This window comes from Plecotus auritus, assembly GCF_963455305.1.
Source record: "Plecotus auritus genome assembly, chromosome: 2".
NCBI classification, from domain to species: Eukaryota; Metazoa; Chordata; class Mammalia; order Chiroptera; family Vespertilionidae; genus Plecotus; species Plecotus auritus.
Genome location: NC_137771.1, coordinates 79,355,433 through 79,375,104, shown reverse-complemented (window position 1 = coordinate 79,375,104; position 19,672 = coordinate 79,355,433). Strand labels below are relative to the sequence as shown.

Genomic DNA, 19,672 nt, shown 5'->3' with positions numbered 1-19,672 from the left:
ATGAATTGCTGCTAGTTTCCCTTTCCATAGATATGATCATTTTCTTCTGGGAGAGAGGAAAGTAGGTCGGAGATGGCTAGCTAGTCCTTTATGTCTCTGGCCTCATTAGACTTTGTTCTCACCTTTCCTGTAGTTTATGAATTAGGAAATCCACAGGCTGTGTGTACTGCTACATTAAATCCTTGACCTGTGACCTGTAAGAGAATAGGTACAATATTAAATAAGAAATTTTATTCAAGTGGGATAGGGAGACTTGATTGAAAGACTCTTCCAGGTTCCAGAAAGTCTTCATCCAAATGAAGCATCATTTGATACATTGGTGAACAAGTTACATACACACACAACACTGGAGCCTGAAAGGCGGGTTGAAGTGGGTCTGTCTGAGCCCAGCACGAAATGCTGGGGAGATTCGTCACTTGTCCCCATGGGGTTAGACTCCACGTGTGCTGATCCCATGAGGCTACCGTACTTTTTCATTCGTTCATCAGACATTTTTGAGCACCTACTTTGTGTGAGATACTTTACTAGCTTCAGGGAATAGGATCAACCAAAGTAGAAACCACTGAGAAATTCACAAACAGGAATTTTAACTGTCCCTTTTCTAATAAAGCAGTTTCATAGCTTTCTCTCTAACTTCACAGAAACAGCTTTGCTTCTGATACTAATACTTGGGTTGCAGTGGGAGAGGGGCTTGCTCAGCTGCAAAGAAACCCCTCATTTCTTTTACCTTTCCCCCTATCCCCCACCCGCTCGGTTTTTGTTTTTCTTTAAGCTCCAAAATCTCCCTCAGAAAAAACACGGTATGATACATCACTTGGTCTGCTCACCAAGAAGTTCATTCAGCTACTGAGCCAGTCACCTGATGGGGTCTTGGATTTGAACAAGGCAGCAGAGGTGCTGAAAGTGCAAAAGAGAAGGATTTATGATATCACCAATGTACTGGAAGGCATCCACCTCATTAAGAAGAAGTCTAAAAACAACGTGCAATGGATGTGAGTATGAGTCGCACCCCCACCCCATTCCCTGGCTCTGATGGTCCATTCAAACATTGAGCTTCCTCTCCATCCTAACTTTCACATTCATGCCCACACTTCATTTTTTTGCTCTCCTACTCTCTTCTTCTCTCACCTCTCTCTCCTTCCTCAACTCCTTAGCCACAAGTTCTAAGTCTCTTTAGGAAGAGATTTATTTAGATACTGTCAGAGATAACAAAATAAAACAAAACAAAACAAAAGAGTTTCTATTCCATTAGCTACAAGCAAGGGGATCCTGGGATAAATTAGGGTCCTACAGATGTAAAGTAGAATGCTGTTCATTTGATATGGTGAAGTCCATGTGTGTAATCTCATAAATGCTTGCACATGTCTTAACTCCAACAGGAATTTGGAAATTAACTATGGCTGTGTATTAACACATCTCTGTATACATACAGTCGCCAAATATCTTTAACCATGGTTCTCATAGCAGATTAACTCACTTTCTGAATAAATTAAGGCAAGTGTCAAATGTCTCAGTTCCTTCTAGAAAGCGGAGATGGTAATGCATATCACCTATATACCCACATGTGTGATTAAATTTGTGAATTATGAACAGAGCACCTGAATAGCCAGTATTTTAGAAGGAGCTATTAAAGCATATTGGAAGGAATAAATCTATATGGGGCATGAAAAAATACTACTTCAAACATGATAAGCTGAACAGGTAACTTTTCGTACTTTTTTGGAATTTCTACAATTCGATTAATCCATTTTGGTCTATGGTTTAGAGAAACTTGTTGGGTGTTGGTCTATGTGCTTCCAAACAGCACATATATCTGTTTCCTTAACCTGCTTTTCCTTTTTAGTTGTTGGCATAAGACCCCCAGAAATTACCTAGGCCTTTTGTGCTTGTTGGATGATGTTTTGTTGAATTTTGAATCATTCTATCTTTTCTTTCAAATTTTTCTATCTTTCTGTGTTTTCCTACCTGCTTTCCACCTCCCACCCCACCCCCACCCTGGGAGGCATGTGGCAGGAAGGAGCTGCCTCTTTGCCCTATGAATTTGAGCCTTCTGCAGACAGGCCTCCTCTGTAGGAAAGAAATCTGAAATAGTAGTGGTTTTTCACTTAATTTCTATGGTATGAAAAGTGAAGGACTATATGTATAAAAAATATATATGTATAAATGTTCTAATTTTAATACTTGGCAAACAATCCCTGGGACCTCCTATGTCAAGAAAGGGACATTTCCCCAAGGGATCATTTCTCCCTGCCCGTCCTTGCTTGTTCATTTCCCTCCTCCCATTGGCCTCTCGAGTAGCCATGAAGAGTCTGTGTTTGGGTTTCTAGGGGCTGCAGTCTGTCTGAGGATGGGGGCATGCTGGCCCAATGTCAAGGCCTGTCAAAGGAAGTGACCGAGCTCAGTCAGGAAGAGAAGAAATTAGATGAACTGATCCAAAGCTGCACCCTGGACCTCAAACTGTTAACCGAGGATTCAGAGAATCAAAGATATCCTTTGTGCCACCTGGTCATTGGGGGTTAGTGCTTTCTAGACTATTTCCAGAGTTGACAATCTGACTTTTATGCACAAGGTAGACTTTTACTTTGGTTTCATGCACATGAGTGGGGTGTGTGTGTGTGTGTGTGTGTGTGTGTGTGTGTATGTGTGAACCCACTTTGTATTAGAAGTCAGTAGTTATGGAAAGATAATCATCTATTATGTCTATTTTACAGCAAGGAGGGAACTTTTTAAATTCATGTGTGGTTGACACATATGGAACACTCATTGCGTAAGGTAACACTATTATAGGATACAAATGGTGTCAGTATTAATATTAATGACAACATTCCACAGATTCATCTTTGGCTTCCCAGATTTTGGGTGGGTGTTAGCTGTCACTGTTGGGGTTCTCACATCCTACATTTCTTTTCATCAGCTATTGGAGAAATTGAATTTGTTGAATCTGTCTGATTGAGATATATAGCTGAAGAAATTGAGTATAAAAAATTATTCTATAAGTTTTAAAGAGCATTAGGCTGATTCACAACACCAAAAACTGGTTTCAAAAGAACCACAAGGCCCAACAAATCTCAGTGTATTTGTTCATCTGTAAACAGTAAGTTCTTGGAAATAAAAATACAGAAAGCCAATTCCTGTTCTCTGTAGGCTAACAGTCTGGTGACCATCTTTCTCAGTACAGCTTACTGTTCATCATCTCACTTCAGACAAAAGATTAGGGAGATTGCTTTGTTGTTTTGGCAAGAAGATTTTGCAGTGTGCTCAATTATTAGTAGAAGACAAATGCAGTATTTTAAATTACCCCACCTCTAATTTTAGTTCCAGACTTCGCTCATTCCACATTTACCTCTGTGAGACAGGGAATAAAGTGTGTCCTGTCCACTTTCTTCTAGTGTCTCCTCTCCAGTAGGCTTTCCCTTGGAGGGTGCGGGGACATTTACTTTCCAATTCAGGTCGGTTTTTTTTGAAACAGCAAATGTTCCTTTCTTTTTGACCAAAGATTAACCTTGTCAGCTGATGATTAGTGAGATGGATAAAGAGTTGTGCTGATATGAACCCTTAATGATGGCCAGAGTGGGCTTACAGGGGAAGAAATAAGAATGGCTGTCGTTGGGCTGTTTCACTCATTGTTTAGTTGAGACCCCCAGCGAGGAGATTGGGTGGTTACACATGATGGACAGCTTGTACTTTATGGCATTGTCACCTACATTAGCTTTCTCTGCAGCCTTTGTTGCAGGGAATGAAAGCTTCCATGCAGGGGGCTGCTAACCCAAGAAGCAAATTCAGGAGGGAGCCACAGTGGAAGCACTTTTAAGTTTATAAGATTAGAGAATATGTTTGCACCATTTATTTCCATTTGCCATTCAGTTCCAAATTTGGTACAGCTTGTTCACAAATGTGTTGAAATTTTCTTTCCTGCAGCATGTTGAGTAATTGTAGATGAGTTTTTATTTTACTGAGTTCTTGTCACGTAGTTTTTTGACAGTGGGCTATGGTGTAAGTACCTGGTTATCAGTTTTCCCAGTGTTCTCAGTAAAAATTCAGAGCTGTTCTAAGACTTTTTCTTTTATTTTAATCCTCACCTGAGGATACGTTTCTGTTAAGAGAGAGAGAGAGAGACATTGATGTGAGAAACATGGACCAGTTGCCTCCCTCACATGCCCTGACCAGGAATCAAACCCGCAACCTTTTGGTATACTGGAACATGCTCCAATCAACTGAGCCATCCAGCCAGGGCATGTCAGGACTTTTATAACGGCACCAATGGTCTTTCTTGATGAGATAAATGGTGACCTAAAACCTGGAATCCTGCTTGAGCTGTCCAATTAAGCTCAACTCTGAATTGGCTGTTGTCTCAATTATTGAGATTTAAAGAAGGTCGTCTTGACAAATGCCCCTAAATGTATGTGCAGATTGGGGTGGATGTGCTTTTTTTCCTGGTGAATGGGTTTATAGCTTCCTTCAATTTCTAATAAAAAGCTACTATTCTAAGGGATATTATTTTCTCTAGGTTCACTAAGTCCTATTTCTGTGTTAAACATGTTAGATCACAGACTCTATTAGCTATATTATATTATGCATAGAAATGCCTTCATTGAATTGTGATTTGCTGTTTTATTCTATGCATTTTTTGGTGGATTACTATTTTTTAAATGCTGGGTAAAGCCATTGTACATTATGTTACTCCATGTCCCTTTATAAGAAAGCCATGTTCTCTCTTAGTGCCAAGTAAAAAGCTTGTCTATCTAGGAAGGCTTGCATGGATATTTTTATCGTATAAGTACCATATTCTTTCATGACATCTTTGTAGGTTTGGCTGCCCAAGCCCTTAAGGGAACTGTTCAGTGCTCAGAAGTAACAACCAAGAGTACTGAAATATTATTTTAATCTCTTTTCCTAAATCAGTGTTTCTCATATTCATTCAGGTTGCAGACCATCTGGAAGCCACTTCCTTGTGAACGCTGAAATATTGATAGAGTTAATGTCATATAAAGGATAATTTTTCTGAGGACTGACACTTTTTTAAAAAATATATATTTTATTGATTTTTTTAACAGAGAGTAAGGGAGAGGGATAGAGAGTTAGAAACATCGATGAGAGAGAAACATCGATCAGCTGCCTCCTGCACTCCCACTACTGGGGATGTGCCAGCAACTGCGACCTTCAGTCCGCAGGCTGACGCTGTATCCACTGAGCCAAACCGGCTAGGGCAGGACTGACACTCTTAATATATAATCACAACCAGCCCAGGTACACTTAAGAAAATATGTTGCCTGCCTCCGCAGTATTCTGAGTTCTTCCACTAATATATCTATTTGCTACTAATTCATTCATTCATGCATTAGGGTGACTGCTAACACTTGCTAATAGTCAAGTAGAAGATAGAAGTTACTGGAAGTTACAACAAATTATGTTTAATAGAGCTTAAATTTTTTTTTCTGTAAATTGGGATCTGCCGTCATTTGATTTGAGTGATAGCATACTTCATGGAAACTCAGGAAATATTTGCATTCCAGAGGAACCTGGTTTGAAAATCATTGACCAAATGGGTCTTGGTTTTCTTTTATTTTTTAAAAAATATTTTTATTTATTTTTTAAAAATGTTTTCATTGATTTCGGTGAGGAAGGAAGAGGGAGAGAGAGATAGAAACATCAGTGATGAGAGAGAATCATTGATTAGCTGCCTCCTGCACACCTCCTACTGGAGATCTAGTCTGCAACCTGGGCACATGCCCTGAGTGTGAATTGAACCATGACCTCCTGGTTTCATAGGTTGATACTCAACCACTGAGCCGCCGCAGCCGGGCCTTGGTTTTCTTTTGATAAATTAACTATGCTGTTTCTGTGTTTATTTTAATATTTCAAATGGCCATGGACTTTTTAAAAACGGGCAGGAAAAAGATATGCATTTCTTTTGTTGTTTAGAATATCACCCAGAAAACAAGATTCGTGGAAGATCCCATATATTTAAAGATCTAGAAGGCAAGACAGATATATTCTTATAAATCATAAAATCCTTCAAAAATTTTCCACACGTCTATTTTGTTAATCTCATAATGGTTACATCTGAGGCAATTAGTTGGAAGATTTCCTTAACACTCATTACGTTAGCTTATGCTACATATCAAGATATTCGAAAAATTAGTGGCCTTAAAGACCAAACTGTTATAGTTGTGAAAGCCCCTCCAGAAACAAGACTTGAAGTGCCTGACCCAATAGAGGTAAGGAGACGTCTTTGTTCATCTGCAGAGATCTTTCTGGAATGCCTGGAGTTAAAGAATCATTGATTCATGGTTAAAGTTCATATCTTCCTGAAAACTAGAAAGTTCTATTTTACTTAACACTAACTTTAAAAACATTTCAACCGTTCAATATATATTGAGTGTCCAAAAGATCTAATTTTAACAAAGCAGAGCACTCAGCTCAAGGTGGTATATGATGTCCTGTCCCTCTTGTACTTTCTTTTTTTTCTTAATTTGTTGGTTCCAATCAATTTGAAATTTTGGAGAATTTTATGTTGATTCCTCTAAATATAGTTCCCACTACAAATAGAGATAGAAATGCTGTAAAGTATCCCCCTAACTTATCTTAGCACATTTAAGAATTTATCATTTATATCATGTTTACTTTTAAGAGATGAAATGGGACTTTGGTTTATTTCATAGGCTAGAATATTGTAAGAAAGTAGGGTGTGTATTTTTGTGATTGGTTTGAGATATAGTTTAATAATAGGCCCAGACTATAACTCTAAGGTAAAGAAATGTAGTAAAAAGAATATGCATAGAAAGTAAAAAGAGAATGAAATTTGCAAGCTCTGATCTAGGGTAGAGTTCTCACCTTAAGTGATAATAATAGCTCTATGACCTAGATGAAGAGGAATTTTAAATATTAGTGTGCTGCATTCTCTTATTAAACTCAGTTCCAGTGGTTATTAAAGTTCAACATTAAAAAAGCCCTACCATAAAGGAATAATAACATGGAAATATTGTATTTGGAACACTAAAAGCACCCTTTAATAGTTTGTGTGTTGCTTTTTAAAAAAAAATATATTTAGAGAGCATAATTCACCTTCTCCGGGACAGGGGTCAGCAAATTTTTTCTTTAAAGGGCCAGACAGTAAATATTTTTGGCTTTGTGAGCCATACAGTCTCTGTTGGGACTGCTCACTGCCCAACTCTGTGTGAGAAAAAAACAACACCTAGCCAGAGGCCATCCATCAATCAGTAATGGGAATAGGCGTGACTCTGTGCCAATAAAACTCTTCACAAAATCAGTTGGTGGACTGGATTGGGCCTTGGGCTATAGTTTGCTGACCTGTCCTCTAGGGGATGGCAATCATTGGTAAAGGTAGACTAGCTGTGACAAAGCAAAATGAACTAAGAAAACTACCCTTATCTTACGTGTTTAGATGAAAATTACTATTGCTTTCATTTCCAAAAGAACTTTCATTTTGAACCTTTCTCACTCTCTTCTGTTCGTAGAGCCTGCAAATACACTTGGCAAGTACCCAAGGGCCCATTGAGGTTTACTTGTGTCCAGAAGAGACTGAAACACACAGTCCAATGAAAACAAACAACCAAGACCACAATGGGAATATCTCCAAACCCACTTCCAAAGGTAAAAAATTTTGTTTTTGTCATTTGAAAACTATGTTAAAAATGAAGGTGACTATATCACTGAGCCATGCCAGCCAGGCTAGAATAATTCTGTATCACAACCACAAGTCTAGGCAAGACACAAAATCTTCTGTTATTATTGTTATGAAGGGAACTTTCTTTTAAAGGCATTCTCACTAGTTTGCAGAATAAAATAATGACCTTGGGCTAATGACTCCTCCACCCACGAATGGAGTCCCTCAGGATTTGGCTATTGGCAGAAACCATTTCCTTACAGTGTTTGGAAACCCAACTGAAGTGGGGAGTGAAGCTGAGTGAATCATCAGCTATCCTTGGCTACACACCTTTCCATGATGCTACAGAGATCCTTAGAGAGAGAAGTGTTGGGAGAGAAAAGCCTTCTATCAAAGAAGTTTTGTCTTAATTTCCTCTTCCTCCCCCCGAAATGTGATGGGGAGAAGATATGGGAGGAAACTCCCAACCAAATAAATCTAACTTCTTCCTGCACTGTCCCTGGAGCAAAGGAAGCTCTTTGCGTTTTTCTTTATTTATTTATTTTTTTTCCAGTTTCAGATTGGGGGGATGCGTGTTTCATTTTTTCCCCGCCTCCCAATATAGCAGCAAGAATAGCAGTGATTTAAGTGAACAGGTCTGATTTAATACTGAGCAAAAAAACATAGTAGATGTCTGAATCCTATACAGTTGCTCCTTGAACAATGATAGGGTTAGGAGCACTGACCCCCTCACATAGTCGAAAATCCACCTATAACTTTTGACGCCCCCAAATCTTAAATTGTTCCTCGGAATGCGGAGGATTGGTTGCAGGACCTCCGTGGACTCGCAGCTGGGGATCGAAGGCAGTACGAGTATTTTTTAAAAATCTGAGTATGGGTGGACCCATTTTGTTCAAGGCTTAACTGTATATACTGTATTTTCCTATATATAGGTATCTATGGAAAATCTTAATTAATAAATTAGGCTCAGTATGATATTAACCACAGTAACTAACAAAATAGAACAATTATAACAATATACTGTAATAAAAGTTATGTGGATATGGTCTCTCAAACTACCGTGTACTGTATATTGTGCTCAGCCTTCTTGTGATGATGTGAAATGATACAGTGCCTACATGATGAGATGAAGTGAGGAGAATGACATAGGCATTGGGAAGTAGCATCAGGTACACTGTGGCACCACAACAGTCCATCTGGTAACCGATATGGTTCCTAGGTGGCTAACAGGCAGGGAGTGTCTAAGGTGAGGAGATGCTGGACAAAGGGATGATTCACATCCCAGGCAGGATGGAGCAGGACAGCACTCTACTCAGAACTGTGGCAATTTAAAACTTAGGAATTGTTTATTTCTGAAATTTTCAGACCGCAGTTGTCTATGGGTAATTCTGAAGCTGGGGGAAGCAAAACCACAGATAAGGTGGAACTATTTACTATATAGCATGTCAAATAGTAAAACAAAAGACCATTTCCCCCCATAATTATTCAAAGTAAATATCTTCTTTTTTGTATTTTTAGAGGTATCCTTGATAAGTTGGTTGCTCACCCTGGCCAGGTGGTTCAGTTGGTGAGAGCATGGTTCCAATATGCCGAAATTTTGGGTTGAATTTTCAATCAGAACACATACAAGAATCAAACAGTGAATGCATAAATAAGTAGAACAACAAATCTCTCTCTCTCTCTCTTCCTCTCTCTCTCTCTAAAATCAACAAATAAAATAAGCTGGTTGTTTAAAAAAGACTAAGTTAAAATCAGTGAGTTTCTACTAGGGAGCCAACTTTATAGTATTTACCATATGTTTTGTTTTGTTTTGTTTTGTTTTTCCTTAAATAATGACCAGTTGATATCAGAGAGAAGTTTTTTTTAACTTGTTAACCTCTAATCTTTGGAGCTAATTAAAGTCTTGTTTGCTAACAGTAAGGGTACTTTAAAAGATGAGTAAGCGACTAGAGACTGCCGACAGGTGATCTGTATCATAATGCTGCCTAATTGTCATTAGCAGGGGGTGAAAGCTTTCAGAACAGCAACTTGTATATTCTAACTTACTTCTGTGTTTCCACCAATTTTTTTCATTTCAGACTTGGCTTCAACCAACTCAGGACATAGTGATTGCTCAGTTTCTATGGCAAACCTTTCTCCTTTGGCCTCCCCAGCCAACCTTTTACAGCAGACTGAGGACCAAATTCCTTCCAACCTAGAAGGACCATTTGTAAACTTACTGCCTCCCCTGCTCCAAGAAGACTATCTCCTAAGCCTCGGGGAGGAAGAAGGCATCAGCGATCTCTTTGATGCTTATGATTTGGAAAAGCTCCCGCTGGTGGAAGACTTCATGTGTAGTTGATTATGCTTTGTGAACTCCTTATAAACCAATATTTTTTTATTATGGAACCAGAACATCTGTCATGCAGTGTTGTCCCTTCCTACCTTCTTCCTCCAAGATAGTATCATGAAGTAAACTACAAACTTCAGAACAAAGCTGACATTTTAATGAATATATATATATATATATATATATATATATATATATATATATATATGGTCTAAACGCACAGTTGCAGGCTCCCTTGGGAAAACCCTGCTTTGCCCCAGGCTCCAAAAATCTCCTGGATGAGTCAGCAAGTGAGAAAATGTGCAATCAGGTGTCTCTCACCCATACTTTCCTTCCTTCCTCCCTCCCGGATTGGCTTGCTGTGCCTAATGGATGGGCTGTAGAACGGGGTCTGGCCACCTGGGCCACTGGAATACAGCAATCTTCCTTAATAGCATTTCAAGCCGTGCCTTCTCTGCAGAATGCATGTCTTTGGGGTCTGCTAATATGGAATGGAACTGCAGGAACTGTAAACTTGAAGTCATGCAAAAGTATGAAATGGATGTCTTCAGCTCTTCTTAGGAATATTTAAATTACTGTCATAATTCAGTGTAAGCTATGGGCTATGGGTCCAACTTGGAGGTCAAGAGAACCTCCACAGCCTTTCGGATGAAGAACCTGTTTTCGAATACTTGTTGCAGATACGGAAGAATAGTTGAGATCTGCCACTGTAAGCTGTTGTGGATTTTCCTGTCTCCATAAACCACTCCCACTCCCCTGCCCCCAACATGTTTGTGAGTTCAAAGTTGATTTGTAGCAATTACCTACTGAGGAGTTCTTTGTGGATTGTTTTAGACTTTTTAATTTCTTTTTTTTAGCTGCCATTTAAGCATTCCTGTGGCACCCATCACCATTACAATTTAACTGTTTACTTTGAAGCGGTTTTTGCTAATTCAAATTATTTAAGCAGAGATAGAGAACCTCTCTGATCAGAGCATCTAAACGAGTGTGACCTAAGGTTTAACAGCCTCTGCAGAAGCATTGCCCCATTTGGCTTCCTTTCCCAGAAGGGGAGCTTGGAGCGAGTCTGTCCTCGCTGACATTGGTGGCCCCTTTGAAAGGAGAACCAGGTCAGATGATATAGCAGTCCCAAGGAACAGCAGGTGTGGGTCCCTCTGTCCTTGGGCTTCCCGGGGCCCCGTGACCGGGGAAAGGGCTCTCTTAACACTGCACTCAGGGAGACCACTTCTCAGGATGCGGTCAGATGGAGAGGCCTCTAGGGAGAAAGGCATCCCTTTGTGTGAATGGCATTCTACCAGTGGCATTTACTCAGGTTGGTGAGACCAGGGAGCTCCCACTTTGTGGAGGGTTGCAATACCCCTGGCCACAACCTGTCCTCCCTTCCTCTATGAAGGAGTAAGTTGGACCAAGGGAAGTGTGGGCGTAGAAAATGACGCGATAGAATGCCAGGGTGTTTTCACACTTTACTCTTCAGGAATGGTGTCCCGGGTTGGAGGCTTCGTGTCAGCTGCAAATCCTACCAGTTATGTCCAAGAGTGGCTTTCCCATTGGCCAGGGGAGGTGGCCATTTCTCACCAGGAATGTGACTTAGTACCTCAAATCCATTCCTTGGATGCTAAAGACTGTGGGGATGAGGGAGTCTTATTTAAAAAAAAAAAAACAACCTCAACAGGAACAGAGAAACTGAAATGCTATGTGCCTGGCCCACTGGTAGGCACATAGTAGGCACTCTATTCACGTGTGTAATCGAATTGAAAATATCCCTTAGGAAAAATACGAAACGGTCAACCACGAACACCCCAGCCAGTTTATTCTAGGTAGATTTCCACAATATGCAAAGTGGTGGTGGGGGTCAAAACCATGACACCAGCACTTTAAACGATTTGTGTAGGTATGCGTGGATGTGTGTTTGGGAAGAAAAACAAAGGTGCAGATTACCCTCCTTTTTCTTCAGCCTCCATCCCCAGCCTCCTCCCCTCACACACTGGACTTGGTACAAATATGTGGTCCGAGATGAAGCTTTGGGGTGGGGGAGGGGAGGGGAGCTTTGTGTCAAGTGCCTACTGGAAATGCACTGTGGGGTGTTTTCCTGTATAGGAAACCATTTATGCCAAGCTTTCCCCCATTTCCCATATTTATCTCATCTGGTTAGCTGCCTCTGCTTCCAGCTTTGTGTAATTCTCTGCCAGCTGCACAAAGCTAATTTTTTTTCCAAAGTCTAACGACTGAGCTCACCTGGCTAGGTTGTTGTGTGTTTTGTTGAATTTCTCCTTAAACCTTTCGTAATGTAATGCCGTATTTATTGTTTTAGAATGAAAGGAATACTAATAAGTCTTAAAAGTTCCTTCGTGCATAAGATTTCTCCAGTTAATGGGCTTAACTGGGGTACATTAATGAAATGTCCATACTTTGTTCTGTTTGCATTCGTCTTTTTTTTTTTTTTTTTTTTTTTAAACATAGTATCCGGCACACAAAGTGGGTTAGTTCTCCAGTATTTGTGTTACTTTAAGTCAAAGTATGCCGGTTTCCTGGTACCATTGAGTTGCTGCTATTAAAGCTCACACATGAAATGGCTAAAAGTTACAAGTGTGCGAATTATGACTGCGTGAGCCTTAGAAAATAAACTGTATAAAGGGCAACACATGAGCTGTCAAACAGTGTTAAGATGTGTGTTTATATGTACAGACTTGTGCATAGCAATTGTTTTATTTAAGTTGATATGTAGTCTACTCACATTTTCATTATCTAGCAATTTTGTACAAAGATAGCAATTAATTTGTAAACACTGCCAGAATATTTTCTAGCTGGTTTGTAATTTTTTAAGAGTGTTATATTTTGTTTTTGTTTTTTGTTGTGGTTCTTGTTTTCACTTTTGTTTCAAGTGTAGATCTGTAAATAGAATTGCAGTATTTAAAGCTTTAGCTTTCAGGAAAAAGAAGTAAGAACTCAGCGTGTGCATGGCAACTCGTGTGTGTGAGAGGTTTGAAGGAAGATGCCTTGTAGAGTCAGTCAGGTGGCAATTGTCAGATTGTGGGAATTTCTTTTCCTATGGGGTACATGATTTTGTCAAAGGGAAATATTTCTCCCAAAATTGGGAGAAGGCAAACTACTAATCAATTTAGCTTTGTGTTGTATGCTAGTTTAAAAAAGAAAATGTGTAATATAATGTAAAAAGAAAAAAGCTTTTATGATGGATTTTGTAAATAGATTTGTTACAGGGTAACCTGTTCTCTAGCTGTGATCTTACCACTTCAAATGGGTGTAATTTGAATAAATTTTGTATGGTAATGGATCAATAAAATGATTTTTTTTAAGAGTTGAGATTTGTGGCTGGATTTTCTTACAATGGTCTGAAGCTTCTATATTAATCTCATTCTTAAAGACATGCTTTAACAAGTTAAGGGGAAAGTTTGCACAAAAGCTTAAGATACTATATACCTTATCCTTTAAAAAAAATTTTTTTTATTTATTTCTGAAAGGAAGGGAAAGGGAGAAATAGAAACATCAATGATGAGAGAGAATCATTGATCGGCTGCCTCCTGCATTCTCCACACTGGGGATTCAGCCTATAACCCAGGCATGTGCCCTGACCGGGAATTGAACCATGACCTCCTGGTTCATGGGTCGACACTCAACCACTGAGCCACACCCGCTGGGCTATTTGGGACCACAGGAACACTGAACAAATATCTGTGGAGCACTTGTGGTGTACTCCCCACTTTGGGAAGCACAAGAACTTGCTATGTCTCTGACCACCTGTAGAGACTGCTCTCAGGTATTAAAGAAGGATTTTTACACTGAGAATGTGACAAGTCAAGTTCTATAAGGTGTATAAATCCTCATAAGGTGTATGAAGCCAATACATTTTCTTTTACAATTTTGGTAATGACCTCCCTCGTTCAAGATTCTGTATTTCTTATAATGTCATATTAATGCTTTTTTGACTGCTATGTCACACTCTTAACTCTAAGCTCACCTAAAAACTTCAAAATGTGTACCAAAAGAATTCCCACCCAGGACCAGTCTATTCACCTCAGAAGTAACCACTATTTTCATATTTCTTCACACCCCGTTGTTTCCTAGGCATATATAAACATGTGTGTGCTTGTGTATTTTTTAAAATATATTTTTATCTCAGAGGAAGGATGAGGAAGAGAGATATAGAGACATTAGTGATGAGGGAAAATCATTGATTAGCTGCCTCCTGCATGCCCCACACGGGATTGTGCCCGCAACTCGGGCATGTGCCCTGACCAAGAATCGAACCATGACCTCCTGGTTCATAGGTCACTCAACCACTGAGCTACACCGGTGGAGCTGTGCATGTGTATTTTATTTTTTTTTAATATATTTTATTGAATTTTTACAGAGAAGGAGGGAGAGGGATAGAGAGTTAGAAACATCTATGAGAGAGAAACATTGATCAGCTGCCTCCTGCACACCCCCTACTGGGGAGGTGCCCGCAACCAAGGTACATGCCCTTGACCGGAATCGAACCTGGGGCCCTTGAGTCTGCAGGCCGACGCTCTATCCACTGAGCCAAAGCAGTTAGGGCATGTGCATGTGTATTAACAAATCATACCAAGTATATACTGATCTTTAGCTTTTTTTTTTTTTTTTTTTTTTACTAGCTACATCTTGGACATCTTTTCATATTTGTACGTCTAGATCATGTTCATTCTCTTCAAAGGCTGCATAACATTCCAGTAATTAAAAATATATTTAATAATTTATTAACCTAGGTAATTTCCTATTTGAGCAATTTTTTTAAAAATCTTTCGTAGGACGTGCTTTTATTGATTTGTAGAGAGAGGAAGGGATAGAGAGAGAGAGAAACATCCACTCAAGACTGAAACATTGATCAACTGCCTCCCACACGTGTGACAACTGGGGATCTAATCCTCAACCTAGTGGGTACATGCCCTGACTGGGAATCGAACCCATGATTTTTTTTAATGTTTTTATTTTTTTATAATTCTTTATTGTTCAAAGTATTACATATGACTCCCTTTTCCCCCCATTACCTGCCCCAGGCCTTGAGCACCCCATTGTCTGTGTCCCGAACCCATGATCTTTAGGTGTATAGGACGATGCTTACCCAACTGAGCCACACTGTCCAGGGCTTGAGCGATTTTGTTTTGCTGTAAAATAATATAAGATTGAGTGCCAGGTACTATTTATATTATGCCAGGTAAAAAATATATATCAAAATGAACCATTTATGACATTTAATACATTCACAATATTATGTAAGATCACCACTATTTTAGGACATTTTCATCCCAAAAGAAAACCCCATACCCTTTGAACCATCACTCCCCATCTCCTATTCCCAGCCCCTGGCAACCACTAATCTGCTTTCTGTTCCTATGGATTTGCCTGTTCCGGGTATTTGCTATAAAGAATCAGACAAGATGTGAACTTTTGTGTCTGTTTTACTTAGCATAATGTCCTCAAGCTTCATCCAAGTTACAGCATGTGCCTGTACTGCATTCCTTCTTAAATCTGAATAATATTCCATTGTATGATACTACTACATTTTTATCCATTTATCAGTGGATGGACAGTTAGGTTGTTTCCACCTTTTGGCTATTGAAATGCCAGGTACTACTGTAAGTGCTTTGTTGAGTGCTCTGACTTTTCAAAGCATACTACATGTTATCGCTTCTCACAGAATGTAAGCTCAGTGAGGAAAGGTCCTTTGTATTGTTCACTACTGTGTCCCCAGTTCTTAGAATACATATTTCTAATACCTAATACATATTTGAATGAATTATTCCTGTTTTGCAGACGAAGAGTCTGAGATTTAAGAATGTTTTTTTTTTTAAGCCCAAAGGCAACTGATATAATGAGCTCAAAGCTTTTTCACCTTTACTGTCACCTTCCTCATTTTGTACCTTGTGCTGAAATTTTTATTACTATTATTTTGCATTTTTGCTTTCATCCTTAGTTCTGCCTAAGAGTCCCATGTTCCCAGAATTTGGGGACCTGAATTCTGTCTTCCAACATAACTGCTATCTACCCAGGGATATAGTTAAGCCAATGATAAAATCTGAACAAAATGATACAAAGATGTATTCCTTCTTCCAGTTAAGATGACTGAAGGCAGTGGATGGTGGGAGCTAGTAAATAAAACAAGAATTGCCCATATACAAAAGCAGTTGAAAAATGCAGGCAAGATAAATGTGAATCATGTTAGGGCTGCATCCTTTAAAAAGGTGAATGTATGACTAAGCTGTGTAAATATTTTATAATTCAGAACCTTACTTGAGTATAGTTTCAGAAATAGGCTCATTCTATTCTGGGAACAATTCTATTCTGAGAATAATATTATTGAGACAGAAAAGAAAACCATTATAGAAAAGTTAATTGTATTCACTCATACAATGTCCATTACGAGAAACATGTTCACCTCATTCGCTGCTGGTAGGAATGTGCACTGGTATAGCCACTGTAGAAAACAGTTTGATTCCTCAGAAAATTAAGAATAAAGTTACCATATGACGCAGCAATCCCTCTCCTGGGTATCTACCTGAAAAACCCAAAACATGAATTTGCAAGGACATATGCACCCCTTTGTTCATTGCAGCATTATAAACAGTGGCCAAGACATGGAGACAACCAAGGTGTCCTGCGATAGAGGACTGCATAAAGAAGATGTGGTACATACACACAATCAAATACTACTCAACCATAAGAAAGGACGAAATACTGCCATTTGCAGCAACATGGATGGAACTTGAGAATATTATGCTAAGTGAGATAAGTCAGCCAGAAAAAGCTAAGAACCATATGATTTCACTCATCCTATCTAATAAAAGAGTAATATACAAATTAACCATCACCCTGCTACACCCACAAGCCACGCCCACCAGCCAATCAGGAGCAAGTATGCAAATTAACCCAACCAAGATGGCTGCAGCCATGGAGCGAGCAGGAGGCTTGGGTTTCTCCGGCAATGGAGGAAGACAAGCTTTCCGCACACCCTGGCGGGCCCAGGCCTCCACTCAAGGCTACAAAGTTTCAATTATAGAAGATAAATAAATCCCAACAAAAATGGCGGCAGCCATGGAGCTGGAGAGAGCAGGAGGCTTGAGTTGCCCCCGGCGATGGAGGAAGCCAACCTTCCCCAGCCCTGGCCGGCCTTGGTCTCCACTTAAGGCTACAAAGTTTCAATTATAGAAGATAAATAAATCCCAGATACCAGGGCCTCCACCTGGGTCGCCAGGGGACATGGCTGGCCTGCAAACCACCATAGGCCCCTCGCCCAGGCCACCCCATGCCCCAAGGGAACCCCCACCCTGATCTGGGACACCCTTCAGGGCAAACCAGCCGGCCCCCACCCATGCACCAGGCCTCTATCCTATCTAATAAAAGAGTAATATGCAAATTGACCATCACTCCAACACACAAGATGGCTGCCTCTATGTGGTCAAAGATCCTGCCCCCATGTAGACACAAGATAGCTGCCACAAGATGGCCAGCAGGGGAGGGCAGTTGGGAGGGACCAGGCCTGCAAGGGAGGGCAGTTGAAGGCGATCGAGCCTGCAGGGGAGGGCAGTTAGGGGTGACCAGGCCAGCAGAGGAGGGAAGTTGGGGGCAACCGGGCCTGCAGGGAAGGGCAGTTGGAGCGAACCCAGGCCTACAGGGGAGAGCAGTTGGGGGTGACCAGGCCTGCAGGGGAGGGCAGTTAGGGGGGACCAGGCCTGCAGGGGAGGGCAGTTAGGGGCAAACAGGCTGGCAGGGGAGCAGTTAGGCATCATTCAGACTGTCAGGGGAGTGGTCAGGGGGTGATCAGGCTGGCAGGCAGAAGCGGTTAGGGGCAATCAGGAAGGCAGGCAGGCGAGCAGTTGGGAGCCAACAGTCCTGGATTGTGAGAGGGATGTCTGACTGCCTGTTTAGGCCCGATCCTACCGGGATTAGGCCTAAATGGGCAGTCAGACATCCCTCAAATGGTCCCATACTGGGGAGGGTGCAGTCTGGGCTGAGGGACACACACCCCCCCATACACGAATTTCGTGCACTGGGCCTCTAGTCCTATATAATAAAAGCCTAATATGCAAATCAACCAACCGACGGAATGACCGTTCACTATGATGTGCACTGACCACCAGGGGGCAGATGCTCAATACAGGAGCTACCCCCAGCCCTCAGGCCCCAGGCCAGCCAAGGCAGGTGCAAGCGGGGGTCCCCTGATTGCTCTGCCGGTTGCCCCACAGATCGGCCCTGCTGTCTGGCCAGGCCTAGTGACCTTACCCGTGCACCATTTTCATGCACTGGGCCTCTAGTGTGAGATATAAAACTGAAACTCATGGACACAAACAGCAGTGTGGTGCTTGCCAGAGGAAGGGGTTGAAGGGTGGAGGGGACCTAATATATGGTGATGTAATAAGATTTGACTTTGGGTGGTGGGCCCACAATGCAATATACAGATCTTATATCATAGAAATCCATGCCTGAAACTTATATGATCCAATTAATGTCACCATAATAAATTTAACAAAAAAAGAAAACATAGTACACTGTAAGCACTCCATGTTTCCTTTAACTCCTTAAAAAGGAGAGAGAGCTCTTCCCCAAAGCAGCCAGAGGTGACCTCTGAAAATGGTTTGCTATTCACTTGACCCAGAAAACCCCACATAATCATGCAAATCAAGAGGTTCAAATCTTCGTGTTCACTTTAAGAACACTCGTGAAACTGCCCAGGCCATCAAGACTATGCATATTTGAAAAGTCACCAAGCATCTGAAGGATGTCACTTTAAAGAAGCAGTGCGTGCCATTCCGTCATTACAATGGTTGAGTCAGTAGGTTTGCCCAGGCCAAACAGTGGGACTGGACACAGGATCGTGGCCCAAAAAAACGTGCTGAATTTTTGCTGCACGTGCTTAAAAACGCAGAGAGCAATGCTGAACTTAAGGCTTTAGATGTAGACTCTCTGGTCACTGAGCACATCCAGGTGAACAAAGCTCCCAAGATGCAGCGCAGACCTTACAGAGCTCATGGGCGGGTTACCCCCTACAGGAGCTCTGCCTGCCACACTGAGAGGATCCTTCCTGAGAACGAGCAGGTGGTTCCTAAACCAGAGGAGGAGGCTGCACAGAAGAAAAGGATATCCCAGAAGAAACCGAAGAAACAACAACTTATGGCCTGAGAGTAACTTCAGCATGAAATAAAAACTAATGAAAGTAAAAGCAGAGAGAGAGAGAGAGAGAGAGAGAGAGAGAGAGAGAGAGAGAGAGAGAGAGACATGTTAATTTATTTATTCAGTTATTTATTCAGTTACTCTTTGAACAAGCATGAAGTGATTACGATATACTAGGGACTGTTGTAAGTGCTGCAGTCTAAATAGAGTCATAGTTCCCGTCAGCAAGAGGAAGCTTACAGTCTAGTGGGGAGAAACACGTTTAGCTAGGAGAAGTAAATACTGAAGGCCGGATATTGAATAAGTGACTTCTCTTTCTGAAGCCATGTGTGGAAGACTTGGAAGGGCAGATGGTTAGAGGCAGACATGGAAGTGAAGGAAGGATGAAGCCTTTGCAAGGCAGGAAAGACTGGGGCGCAGCTGGGGACCTGTGCAGCTGGATGCACACGTGCTTGCAGAAGCCTGCGGAGTAGGCACAACTCCAACGTAAATCAGTAATGCATGTTCTAGGACCTAGGGAGCTGGGAGCCTCACTCTAGGTTTAGCCTACCACCCTGATCATGCACTGGGGT

The 19,672-nt window shown here is 41.0% G+C and overlaps 1 protein-coding gene across 2 annotated transcripts in view; it reads left to right on the top strand.

Annotated features, from left to right (window-relative positions):
* E2F3 (E2F transcription factor 3) overlaps positions 1 to 13,275 on the top strand; it is a gene marked incomplete at its 5' end in the record, with an annotated part of 96,816 nt that extends 83,541 nt beyond the window's left edge. The window contains 5 exons of one of the 2 annotated variants that reach the window (XM_080655209.1): positions 773 to 992; positions 2,328 to 2,515; positions 6,109 to 6,218; positions 7,479 to 7,614; positions 9,706 to 13,275. In XM_080655209.1, coding sequence (XP_080511335.1) covers positions 773 to 992; positions 2,328 to 2,515; positions 6,109 to 6,218; positions 7,479 to 7,614; positions 9,706 to 9,968 — 917 coding nt within the window. In that variant the 3' untranslated portion in view covers positions 9,969 to 13,275. Of the gene's footprint in view, positions 1 to 772; positions 993 to 2,327; positions 2,516 to 6,103; positions 6,219 to 7,478; positions 7,615 to 9,705 lie in introns of both variants that reach the window. The other variant, XM_080655210.1, reaches the window with a different exon arrangement.
* Between the last annotated feature and the right edge of the window lie 6,397 nt (positions 13,276 to 19,672).